At 36.1% G+C, this 13,896-nt stretch overlaps 1 protein-coding gene across 5 annotated transcripts in view; it reads left to right on the top strand.

The window, feature by feature from the left end:
- The window catches only part of COMMD10 (COMM domain containing 10), a 174,930-nt gene that overhangs the window by 57,000 nt on the left and 104,034 nt on the right, over positions 1 to 13,896 (top strand). The window contains exon 6 of one of the 5 annotated variants that reach the window (XM_057540911.1): positions 4,860 to 4,886. The exons of the other annotated variants lie outside the window; for them this stretch is intronic. Within the exon in view, the coding sequence (XP_057396894.1) occupies positions 4,860 to 4,871 (12 nt within the window). The 3' untranslated portion in view covers positions 4,872 to 4,886. Of the gene's footprint in view, positions 1 to 4,859; positions 4,887 to 13,896 lie in introns of those variants that run through there. 5 annotated transcript variants of the gene reach the window in all.

Genomic DNA, 13,896 nt, shown 5'->3' on the forward strand with positions numbered 1-13,896 from the left:
CTCAAATTCACACTTACTAATGTTTTACACTTTTTCTGACATTGAGCTAATAAATTCATTGTAATTGACCCTAAAATAGTAACTTAGGATCCTAATATCAGATCCTACATCAGAAACATGAGAAAGACAAGGTCCTTGCTCTTTTTAATTAATATGTGATAGATAAGGCTGGAAAGACAGGAAAGCAACTGAAGACGGATGAGTCTCTCAGGTGTGAGGTAATAGATCTGTATTCTTTAACCACTCTTTTGATTGCATCGATATAAAGATTTTGTTTGAAGGAAAAGCCTAAAGAATGACTGCTATCTGTGAAAATACATAATAATACTGGAAATGTTGATCTGTTGATACCAGAAGCTTCCTTAACTTATTTTTAAGCTTCTGAAGTTGTCTTTGTCCTCAGAGCCTCAGCATATATATAAAACTTTGAGAAAGCCCATGGCTTTAGTCAAGGAAATATGCATTCTTTTCACCTTAGTACTAAAATTAGAAGGAGTAAATAGAGTGTTTTAGGTTCTGTATTCTACTTCTCTCTTATGGGAAACAGCGTGCTTCAGTGCATTTGTTCTCATTTGCCGCTTGGAGGACCTGTTTTGTGGTGAAAATATCTGTCTTTCTTTGATATTGAGATTGTCTTTCTTTTGATATTGTCTTTCCTTTTTTTTTTTAATGTTAATATCCTTTTGTTTTATAAAATAATGCTGATGGTAGATAGTAGGACTTAAAAAATATATAATTTCTTAGAAAGTAAAATGTTGCCAGCCACGTGAGTACCACCAATTGTGTGTGGGTATGTGCGTGAGTGTTGTTCTGGTTTGTAAAATCTAAAAGTCTGGAAAGTACTGACTTAATGGAAAGATCATAGGCTTTGGATTCAGCAAACCTGGTTTAAATTTTTTCTCTGCTATCGTTATCTTCTTTATCTCTAAAATGGGATGCAAATACTTATCTCTTACGGTTGTTGTGAGGATTCACTGAGATAATGTAAGTGTAAATGTAGTGCCATGAGTATAATAGGAGCTGAATAAATTTAGTTTCTTCTCTTCTTTCTTAAGTGGTTGGGGATAGAGGGAATCTCAGTAAAGTTACCATTTAAATTGAATATAAATCCAAGAGGAAGAAATGAAGAAAGGAAAGGGGCTTGGCAATCCACAGTTTGATGAGCCTCTTAGTAAAGGGATATGACATAGTGCCTTGTACATATTTGGAATTTAATAAATATGTATTGATTTTAAATTATTTGAAAATGTTGGAAAAGGGAGTTAATAAAATGTTTGAGTCATAAAACAAAGAAAAATAAATCAAATTTAGAGAAAAATTGAAAGATTAAAAATTTTATTGTTGTAGTAAAGTGAATCAGGCAATGAACAAAATACTGTGGTGAAGAATCCACCATTTTTACATTCCACATTTTAATAAAGTGTTAAAAGTATTAAAAATTTTTCCAATCTCATTATACTTATAACAATAATTTATAATAATTCAAAAATGTGTTCTTTTTTGTTTTAAAGTGTTTTCACACATTGTGCCGTCGATGTTTCTATGTATGTACTATGCATATTAATATTTTATTAAGTTTAATAGATGAGAGAAAACTGAAGGTAAGATGGTTAAGTGACTAGCACAGTTAGTCATGGTTAGTAAGTGATAATCAGACCAGATCTTAAGATAGCTAGTATAATTGTCTTTTATTTTTGTTGCTATTATTATGACTAAGACAACTTTATGAGGACCCAGTGATTTTAAATATTTTATTTTCCCTTTTGCCTTCTATGCAACATTTTAATCCTTATTCTTATAAATTCAGAATTTAATAAAAAGGACGATGATTTCCCCAGGGTCACATTAATGACCTTATAACTCTGAAGCAGAATATATGTAATCACTGAACTCCCTTGCTTTAGCTGAATTACAGTGACAACAGTTGATGCCATGGCAGTTGGATAAAATCAGCCTAAGAAAATATTTCTTGGTGTAGATACTTGGAATAGATGATCTAGATACCTTTTCCACGTTTATGAGCAACTATGTTTTTTTGGGTTGAAATATTTAGAAAACCTTTTCAAATTGCTTTAAACATCTGGAGATTTCTGTGTAAAATAATTTACCTGGACCAAACATATGCAAACCAGCTCTCATTTAGTGACATATATATACATACATACACACACACACACACACACACACACACACACACACACACACACACACACATATATGGTGTCAACTGTGTAATATATAAGATATATTTGTATCTTACATACATACAGTGTATATATGTTTAACATTTTAATTGAGCATGCGCTGTAACCTTTGGTAGCTGTTGTCTCTATAATTAGATACCCATATAGGCTGTGATCTAACCCAGTAGCTTTTGATAACTTTCTTTGCTGTAAGAAAGAATATATTGGTTGGAGGTGGAGGGTAACCATGCCCCAGCCCAGCTGGATGGAGTACGTATATTCATCATTCTCCATAATTGAACTTGGTTAATTTAGAACTAATTTTGTTTTAAAGACTTTAAAGCATGGATAACACAGCAGTTTAATGAGCAGCAAAAATGTGCACCTTGATGTCTGAAAGGACAGTTGGTAATATCTCTTGTCAAATCTGTGAGACTAAGTTAAGAAGCATAAGTCTTTTGGAAGAGATACTGGTACATGTCCCAATCAGTGTTTAATTATCACTAGGATCTAATTTGGAGCAGTAATTTTGGAACTGTTTTAGATGCAGGACCTTTTATCCTGGTAGTCATTCAGCTTCCCCCCACCCCTTCCTCCCTCGCTCTCTCTCTCTGTCTGCTCTCTCTCTCTCTCTCTCTCTCTCTGTGTGTGTGTGTGTGTGTGTGTGTGTGTGTGTAAATATTTGACAAAACTTGAGCAACTCCTGTTGGAATGAGGGAGCCAGGCATAGTTAGTAATTTGGCCTGCTCGTACTCCCCCCCTTAATTCCTAGAAATCTCTCTACCACCCTTAGGACTCCTTACCACTTCTTTAGAGGTTCAAATAAGAAAAGGGGAATCTTTTGACTTAAAGAATAAGCTAAAGGGAAATAATAATTTACCTTAGTGAGAAATTTTTAAATAATACAGCAGTTAACTAGATATATACAAATGCTTTTAATGTCAAAAGATAAAACATATCTGTTAGTACCTCTTATCTAGATCTGCTTAAATCTTTTAAAAGTATCTTCCTAAGCAGCGTCATAGCACAGGGAGATCAGCTCGGTGCTTTGTGACCACCTAGAGGGGTGGGATAGGGAGGGTGGGAGGGAGGGAGATGCAAGAGGGAAGAGACATGGGGATATATATATATGTATAACTGATTCACTTTGTTATAAAGTAGAAACTAACACACCATTGTAAAGAAGTTATACTGCAATAAAGATGTTAAAAATAAAAAGTATCTTCCTAAAGTTTATTTTTTAAATGTTGGCTTTTTTTTTCTTGAAAGCATCTTGTAATTAAAAAAAAAAAATCCTCAAATCAGTGTGAGAAGTTCTTGATTATTTTGTGAATAATTTATAGTTTATGGTTGGATTTATTTTGTGGCATTACATTCTTGAATTAGTCAGATTACTTTCACCAAATAGTGCTATTTTACTTTTTAAAACCATTTTTTGGTATAGAGCACTTTTTATGTTTTCTAAAAATACATTAAATGATATATTTATTTTAATTTAAAAACTAAATGATGTGCAAAAAATACCCCACCCAATTTCCATTTGAATGAAATTTATGTGTAAGTTTCTGGTTATGTCTTGTATGTGAGTAAATAAGCCTAGTCTCTTCCCCTTCCCCCACTGAAGTTATGGGTTTATAGCTACACGGGGTGATTGAGATTACTTTGTGTAACTGTTCTCCCTCACCAATAGAAACAAACTCTGGATTAGTCTGTATTTCAAATTACTGGTTAACTTTTGCTCTACCTCCAAGTAAGTGTGGGTTGTAGATAATTGTTTGTTCAAAGCTTTGGATAGATCTTTGATGAAATTTCATCAATTTGGAATAAGTCCTAATGAGCATGCCCACATTGTCAAATCTTCATGCCATAACTGCTAATGAAATAAAAATGTTAAGCTAAAATAGTACCCATCTAGCTTTTTAAACTTTAATTATAGAAGCTAACTGTCATGGTTTACAAATGACCACAGATATCTTTATTTCAAGGAAATTTTGGGATACTTCATTTATTTACACATAATATATGAAGTAAAAAAAAGAAAATAAAAAGAGTGTGGTTCTGGGCTTTGCCACTTACTAAGACTCAGTTTTATAATTTTGGAGAGAGGAAAGTGTATATATTTCTTAGAAGGGGTTGTGTTGTACAGATCAAATATGATATTTGACATACAGCCACTTAATAAGCTATAATGTGCTCTTGGTAAAATAGAGTGAACAGGAGTTATAGTCTGAACCCTGGAATCTATTTCAAGTCCTTGGAGGCTAGAGTAAAGCACCCCCTAAAGACTTGGAAATGAAGAAAATGCTTCATACAAGATAAGTCCCTCTGAGACTTATCTTGTATGTACACAAAATGAATCATGGCTAACATATGAAAAGTCACTGATAAAGTCAATATTTATCTTAGTCTGTAGTTATAGCTTTTTCAATTTATCAACATATCTAAAGAAGTATGTGCTCCTCTGAAGCTGCTCAAATGGCCTTGTGCTGTTGAATCCCAAAGAGATCCCTGAGACAAGGACCAGAATTGGCAGTCCATGAAGAAAGGAAATTTAACTCAGAAAAGTCTGAATAATCTGGTTCCATTGTTGAGGGAGTGCCTGTGGTGAGAAGGATATTTCAGGCCATTAAAATATCCTGTTCATCAGACTCCCCTGGTTTTGTTTCTTGGCTCCAGGCACAGTTCTAACAAGGAATACAGTTGACCGTATCATATTTTTGGTAAGTGTACTTATTATAAATTAATAATTAGCTGTTCTTATAGGTCTGATGTACATAGTGTATTAGTTTGCTTGGGCTGCCATAACAAAATACCCCAGCCTGGGTGGCTTAAACAACAGACATTTATCTCTAGCAGTTCTGGAGGCTGGGAAGTTCAACATCAAGGTGCCAGTAAATTTAGTTTCTGGTAAGGGCGCTCTTCCTGGCTTGTAGACGTCTACTTTCTCACTAGGTTCTTAGATGGGCTTTTCTCAGTGTGTATGCTCAGAGAGAGCAGGTTAGCTCTCTGGTGTCTCTTCTTATAAGGACACTAATTCTTTCAGATTAGGGCCCCACTTAACCTTAATTACTTCTGTAGGGGCCCCATCCAAATACAGCCACACTGGGGTAGGGCTTCAGTATGTGAATTTTGGGGGGCATAAACATTTAGTCCATAACACTTGGTTACCATGTATCTGTCTCAGAGAGGTGACCCCCACCTTGTACCTTTTTTTTTTTTTTTAAATCAAATTAGGATTTGGGGACTTGTACTGCTAAGAGCGGCAAACTTTGGTGGGAAACTCGCTAAGCATATCATTTTTTGCTTTTTGGGAGCTATTCTGTGTCCCTTGTGTCATACTTAGACATTGTATGGTTGGCTGAAAAAGCCAGCACATTAAAAGATTTCTGTGTTTCAGGCTTGGCTCTGGTACATCTAGCTCCGTGGACCTGAGTCTGTTTCTCTGTAAAATGGCAGTAATAATTGCTCCCCAGGGTTGTTATTGGTCATGATTCTTTAAGAGGAAAATATGTTAAAAACTATAATAGGATACAAAGATGAGGGTTTTTTTAAATAAAGATGTGCAGTTCTGTTAGGATACAAAGATGAGATTTTTTAAATAAAGATGTGCAGTTCTATTTTATTATTATTTACAAACTTAAGAACTTGAACTCAGACCTCCTAATTCCAAGATTAGGACTCTATAAGTGGCCAAACATGCCCATTTTCCCAGAAATAATTGTAATTCTCTATGACCAAGTCCTCTGGGGAAAGTCCCATAAAGTTTTATTTGCACCATCTCATGCAAATAAACCAAAATGCTGTGCTTTGTTTTGTGAATTTTATCTAAATTCAGCTGCTAGTGGTTGGTGCCCAAAATAAAAGATTTTTCTTAGTGATATATCTAGAGCTTACAGAAGAAAAATCCAAAACTGGAAAAATACATCTCTTAGCCCAGCCACTTTATATGTTACATATTGAGAAGTCTGTAAAATGTTAAGGAAATATCCTGTATTGGCTTACCAGCTGGCACTTTTATAGAGAGAAATCTGATTTAAGTTGATATCTAAGGCTGGATGGAGGTGGGGAGGAAAGTAGAGAAAAGGTTTTGATTATTACAGGAGGAGGAAGGATATTATCTACACTACCTCAGTGATAGCAAGGGGGTAAGAGGTAGAGAGGTAGGGAGAGGGAGAGTAAGAGAGATTATATGAGGAAAAATTCTATTCTGATGCTAATTATATTTTGTAGGAATATTGATACTGCCTCTTTTCCCTCTAAATTTGCTACCTTGAATTATAAGGCCTTTTTAGCTTTTTGATTCTACTAAACCATAGGACTTCCCTCAAACTTGAAGCATTTGCTCAGACTGACTAATTGCTTTATGGTTATCTATCCTAGGTAGGAAATATTTAAGTGCTTTTTCTTCAGTCCTACAGAGTTTTAGGCTGATACCTTAGAAAGCAGAGCTGAGTTCCCATTTGGAGAAAAGCTTTACTTACAGTGTTCTGTGTTGTGAAGCCATGTCTCTGGGGTGTCTTCTTCTGTAGCCGCAGCCCTGGACTAGGCCAGGAGCCATGGAGAAGAGGTGCGCAGGGACTTGCGCTCCTGAGTCCTGGCTGTGCCTATATGTGGGTTAACATTAAAAATAAACTAATTTACCTCACTCATTTGAAATAGAGAGGCTTTGGAGCTTGAACTCTCTGTGCTTTTTAACTTTTTGAAAAATTGTTTAATGATATTTCAGTGTTATTATTGTAAAACCTCGAGTAATAGAGTAATACATCCTAGTTTGAATTAGGATGAGAGAACGCCTTTAATAATTTTATGTAATATGGTCAAATCTTTGTCTTTTGCTCTTGTAAAGCTTATAATATTTAAACTATCTAAAATTATGACACTATTGTATTCTTCATTGAGGTTCATAATAGTGTAAATGAAATACATTTGCATTCATGTTTTCTTTTAATATATAATGAAAATATTTAGATAATAAGTTAAGGTCAAGACAAAGTCCTATAATTTTAATTCATCTAACAGCTGTCTCTTGTCCCCATTTATTCCCTTTTAAAGGTACCTGACAAGTGAAAAAAGCTTCGGTATTAAACTCTGTTTCTTAGAAATCAGGAAATTCCTAGGTTATACTTCCTATAGAATCATATTTCAACATTATTTCTTTGACTATAGTAATTTTCAATTTTCCTGTTATACGTTCCTTTTAAATGCTAAGTAAGCCAAGTTAAGCAAGTTAATATTAGAGTGGAGTATAAACTTTGGAGTTTCCTGACTTTTAGCATTTAAACTTTTTACTTTGCTTTGGTGGGCTGGATCATGCAATTTAATTTATATAGTTAGTATAGATATATTCATATTCAAAGAGTAGTGGTTATTTTCTGCCATCACACTGTGAGTAGCTTAAAAAATAACTAATTTGCATCCTAGATAGTGAAGTACTTGGTGTTTGCCCTTCACTTTTGGTAGCTTTTAATTTTCACCTTTCTAGCTATGATCAGAGATCTTTCCAAAAGTTCTAGTATGTTCTTTGTTTTCGGTAGAGGAGTTATAGTTTCATAAATCATCCACCTTCTGTAGATATATTTGTACAAATGCAAATACAGTTGTATGTGCTAACTGAGGAAGCCAAAGTATTGGGTATTAATTTCCTTGTGAATACATTTTAACTCTTTCTCTTCCCTCCCCTGCAATGAGTACAATCAGAACACTAGTAATAAGAATTCGTTCATTCATTCTGTCAGTCAACAGACATCTATGGAAAGTATACTATGTGCCAGGCACTTCTAGCTATTGGGGATAGAGTAGTAATCAAAGCAAAGTCCCTGTCCTCTTAGATGTTTTTTTCTGGTAGGTGGAGAAAGAGCATAAACAGATTGAACAAGTGTATATTCTATCAGGTAGTGATAAATGCTCTGAAGAAAATCTAAGTGGAGTATGGAGACAGAGTAATAATGGGGTACTATTTGAGATAGGGAAGGCGTTTCTCTCAATAAGGTAGTTTCTAACTGGAGACCTGAAAGAGGTGTGCACATCTTGAGGAAGAACAGTCTAGTAAGCAGGAACAAGTGTCAAGGCCCTGAGATGGAAGTGTGCTTGTAGTAGTCCCAGAATATCAAGGAAACTGCTGTCGTGGGGTAGAGTGTGTTTGGGAAGAGAGTTTCAGATGATACGGTGAGAGTAGTAAGACGGGTAGAGGGTGTGAAATCCTGTAGTGCCTTATAGGCCTTGGTAAAACCTTGAATTTTACTGAGTGGAGAATTTTGAACAGAAGAGATGGATGATCTGAATTACAGTCTACAAAGATAACTATGGCTACTGTACAGAGAAGAAGTTGTAGAAAAGCAGTGGTAGAAGCAGAATAACCAATTAGTAGATTTTAATAATAATTCAATCAAGAGATCAAAGTGGTTTAGACCAAAATGACAGTGGTACAGGTGGTGCAAGGGGGATTCGGGGACTTTGAAGATAAAGATGGTAGGATTTGTTGGTTAGATAGAAAGTGTGACAGATAATGAGTCATTAAGGATGAGTCCAGAGTTTACCTGGATAATTTATGTCTCTCTCACTTGTCTGTATTTGCAGGAACCCTTTCCCAACCATTCTGCTTACCCTCAAAAGAGTAGCCACTCTGACTCAGTGTTTATCAAAACTAGCAATCTTCCTTTAAGTCTGTTGACGTGTCCTTTTTTAACTTCTCTATAAAGAAGTGGTCAAAATCTAAATGTTTACTAAAAGTTTGAAATTGATTTAAACCATTTAAAATAGTAGATTAACTTTTATTTTTTAATACTTGTATTTTATGGCAGATAAGATAAAATACAGCCTGCCGATGCAGATATGGAGGACTAGTTCGCTGGGGAGCAAGTCTGTTTTGCTCTTTTCAGTCTCTCATAGCTATTTCCTTCACCTCCCTCAGGCCTCTTCTTTTTTTTTTTTTTTTTAATGTAAGGGCTTGGGTGCTCTCATAGCTACTTTATTTATTTATTTATTTATTTATTTTTCACTGTGTTGGGTCTTCGGTTCGTGCGAGGGCTTTCTCTAGTTGCGGCAAGCGGGGGCCACTCCTCATCGCAGTGCGGGGACCGCTCTTCATCGCGGTGCGCGGGCCTTTCACTATCGCGGCCCCTCCCGTTGCGGGGCACAGGCTCCAGACGTGCAGGCTCAGCAGTTGTGGCTCACAGGCCCAGCTGCTCCGTGGCATGTGGGATCTTCCCAGACCAGGGCTCGAACCCGTGTCCCCTGCATTGGCAGGCAGACTCTCAACCACTGCGCCACCAGGGAAGCCCCCTCAGGCCTCTTCTTAAATGTCATCGTTCAAAGAGGAATATCTTACCACCCCATACGAAACACCTGCTCATTACTTTCTGTCTCCTTAACTTGTTTATTTGTCTTCCTTGAACTTATCATTATCTGATATATACTTGTTTCTTATTTTTGTGTCTATCACCCCACTGAAATATAAACTCATTAAGGCAGTGGCATTTTTTTTTCCACTGCAGTAGTCACAGGGGCTAGAACAGTACTCAGCATGTAGTAGTTACTCAGTAAATAACTACACATGAATTGAATGAATGAATGGTTTTAAGTAGATGTCCTTATTGTGAAAACATAGCACAGTACATGGCACAGAATTAGGGGTTTATTAAATGGCAGCATGAAAAGAAAAATGAGCATCCTTGTGGATTGCTTGTGGGAATGTAAAACAGTGCAGCCAGTGTGGAAAACCGCATTGTGAGTCCTCAAAAAGTTAAACATATTACCATATGATCCAGCAGTTACACTTCTATGTATGTGCCCAGAAGAAGTGAAAGCAGGGACTCAGGTATCTGTACACCCATGTTCATAGTGGCATTATTCACAATAGCCAAAAGGTGGAGGCTACCCAAGTGTTTGTCGACAGATGAATGGATAAAAATATAGTATATACATACCATGGGATATTATTCAGCGTTAAAAAGAAATGAAATTCTGACACATGCTACAACGTGGATGAACCTCGAAGACATTGTCCTAATAAGTAAAATAAGCCGGTTACAAAAGGACAAATACTGTATGATTCCACTTATATGAGGTACCTAGAGTAGTCAAATTCATAGAGACAGAAAGTAGATAGAATGGTGGTTGCCAGGGTTAGGGGAGGAGGAAAATGAGGAGTTAGTGTTTAACGGGTACAGAGTTTCAGTTGGGGAAGATGAAAAAGTTCTGGAGACGGATGGTGGTGATGATTGCACAATAATGTGAATGTATTTAATGCCACAGAACTGTACACCTAAAAATGGTTAGAATGGTAAATTTTTTATTATGTATATTTTACTACAATTTTTAAAAAAACAACAACAGAAAGAAAAATGGACTTGAAAGCAGGCTGTTCTGCGTTTGAATCTTACCTTGACCTTGTTGGCTTTCTGGGCTTTTTCATGGTTCTACTCTGGGCTTTAATAAATAGAACCTAAAGTATTTAACATAATATTCATTGAATTGGCAACATGCCAGTGTTATTCTGAGGGCTTTAATTTTATATTTCCTCATTTCTAGCTACTCGGACTCAATTTTATTTATGGTTATTTTTCAGTATTTTTTAAACTTCATTGTATATCTCAAATTCTTCTTCTGAAGTCTTAAATTCTTTATTTTCTGATGTTTAGGTCCTGTGTTGTACTCTTAATAGATGGTTTACTTTCATTTCCTCCTTTTATTATTTGTAAAAAATATTTCCTGGTTATTAGTTCTCACGTTATTCATTCTTGAGTAATAGGTTATTTATTTTTGACCACTGTTGTCTTTATTTCTCTGGGTTGAATCAGGAGACAGAAACCACAAAGTAATTCAAACAGGGGAAGTTTACTATAAAGAATTATTAAGCTATGATAGGTGAGAAATTCAGAGGTCTCCAAATATCATTTTCTTCTCCTTTGCATATTTTGTCCCTTCTGCTGTCCCTTACTCCCTTTGCCATCTGGAAAATATCTACTCATTCTTTAAGACTTAAATGCCATCTATTCTTTCCTTATTTGCCCAAGGCTTCCTTAGTGCTAAGTGACCATTTTGCTTTAAACATGCATCTATTTGTTTATGTACGTCTCATCTCACAATGGAACTGAGTTTTTTCTTATGTCTTAGTGCATTTGGGCTCCTATAACAAAATACTGCAGACCGGGTGGCTTATAAACACAGACATTTATTGCTCGCAGTTCTGGAGAGTAGAGGTCCAAGATCAGAGTGCCAGCATGGTTGGGTGAGGGCCCTCTTCTGAGTATCAGAGTATCATCACACGGCAAAAGCTGCTAGGGATCTCTCTGGAGCCTTTTTTTGTAAGGCATTAATCCCAGTCATGAGGGGTCTGTCCTCACGACTTAAGCACCTCCCAAAGGCCCCATCTACTAATGCTATCACTTTTGGGGGTTAAGATTTCAGCATATAAATTGGAGGGGGCACAAACATTCAAGCATAGCACCCTATCCATCTTTTAACCCTTGGTATTTTAACCCTTGGTATTTACAGCACATAGTAAGTGTTAGGTGTTTGTTAGATGAATAAATAAACTATATCCATGCATTCTTGGCTTTAAATAGTTTTTTATTCAAATAACATAATCACCTACCATAACTTAAAAAAAATAGAATTCAGAAGGATACATACTATAATTGATAATTATTTGGGTTCCGTGTGTTTATACCTGAAAAAAAAAAACACCTTAATTTCTATAGTTCTTTGATTTCCCTAATGCTTAAAAGTATATTGCTATGTGATAGGTAGAGCAAATTAGAGATGAAGAAAATGAGGTGAAAAGGAGCTAACTGCTGAAATGAATGATGGAGTTGAAATTAGGAACCACCTCTTTTTGGATTATCTTCCTTTAATCTTTCTAGTATTAAAAATCAAGTAGATATGGGGGCTTCCCTGGTGGCGCAGTGGTTGAGAATCTGCCTGCCAATGCAGGGGACACGGGTTCGAGCCCTGGTCTGGGAAGATCCCACATGCCGCGGAGCAACTAGCCCCGTGAGCCACAATTACTGAGCCTGCGCGTCTGGAGCCTGTGCTCTGCAACAAGAGAGGCCGCGATAGTGAGAGGCCCGCGCACCGCAATGAAGAGTGGCCCCCGCTTGCCGCAACTAGAGAAAGCCCTCGGACAGAAATGAAGACCCAACACAGCCATAAATAAATAAATCAATAAAATTAAAAAAAAAAAATCAAGTAGATAAATATTTATTTATTGAGCTCTTCACTATGTGATGTTGTGTTAGATCTGTGACTCTAGGTTCTCTTCCACATCTAAGATTCTGTTATTACTTAGTAAGTTTGAAAGCCTAAAGAAACCTTATTTAAATATTTTGCTAAAGTAGGTGGTTATGTCAAATATTTGAAATAATTATAAATTACTGTAAAATTATCACATATTAAATAAAATACAATAAAGTATAATATACAGCAAACTCTATGCTGCACTACCCAAAGATATCCTAAAATGTATGTTTTTATGTTTGCATATGCATGTTTACTCACACCTATGTGTGCCTATTTAGAATTTCTTAAATTGGCACATAAATTTATAATTTTTTAAATTGGCACGTAAATATAATATGGGTGATGGTACCCCTTTTTTGAGTTCCTGTCTCTGAAAAAATTGTACCATTCTAATTCCTAAGAAGCGCTTAAAATTATAGTACCAGGAAATACAGCCTCTTTGGTAAAGTTTGTTTTCTAGACGATATAAGGCCTTTTGTAGTTGGTTCTGCTTTTTCTAGTAACCTTAAGGAAGATTGGTTCGATAATAAGATTTTAACACAAAGTTTGCCCTGACTTATTCTCAGGAGGGGTCAGGTACAGTTGATGAAATCAGCCATTAGAATGTATTCACAGAAACATCTTGATTCCTAAGAGTTTGAAAATGTAATATTGTATGTCTTAATCATTCAGTTGCATTAGATACATGATAATTCTGTAATGCACCTGGACGAGAGACTTATGGGTTTCAGGTACTCTATGTTAAAGGGATACAAAGAAAGCATGTTTTTTTTTTTAACATCTTTATTGGAGTATAATTGCTTTACATTGTTGTGCTAGTTTCTGCTGTATAACACAATGAATCAGCTATACGTATACATATATCCCCATACCCCCTCCCGCGGCGTCTCCCTCCCACCCTCCCTATCCCACCCCTCTAGGTGGTCATAAAGCACCAAGCTGATCTCCCTGTGCTATGCGGCTGCTTCCCATGAGCTATCTATTTTACATTTGGTAGTGTATATATGTCCATGCCACTCTCTCACTTTGTCCCAGCTTACCCTTCCCCCTCCCCGTGTCCTCAAGTCCATTCTCTATGTCTGCGTCTTTATTCCTGTGCTGCCCCTAGGTTCTTCAGAACCATTTCTTTTTTTTAGATTCCATATATATGTGTTAGCATACCGTATTTGTTTTTCTCTTTCTGACTTACTTCACTCTGTATGACAGACTCTAGGTCCATCCACCTCACTACAAATAACTCAATTTCGTTTCTTTTTATGGCTGAGTAATATTCCATTGTATATATGTGCCACATCTTCTTTATCCATTCATCTGTCGATGGACACTTAGGTTGCTTCCATGTCCTGGCTATTGTAAATAGTGCTACAATGAACATTGTGGTACATGACTCTTTTTGAATTATGGTTTTCTCAGGGTATATGCCCAGTAGTGGGATTGCTGGGTCATATGGTAGGTCTATTTTTAGTTTTTTAAG

The sequence above is a fragment of the Balaenoptera acutorostrata genome, chromosome 2 (genome assembly GCF_949987535.1).
Source record: "Balaenoptera acutorostrata chromosome 2, mBalAcu1.1, whole genome shotgun sequence".
In the NCBI taxonomy this organism is placed as follows: domain Eukaryota; kingdom Metazoa; phylum Chordata; class Mammalia; order Artiodactyla; family Balaenopteridae; genus Balaenoptera; species Balaenoptera acutorostrata.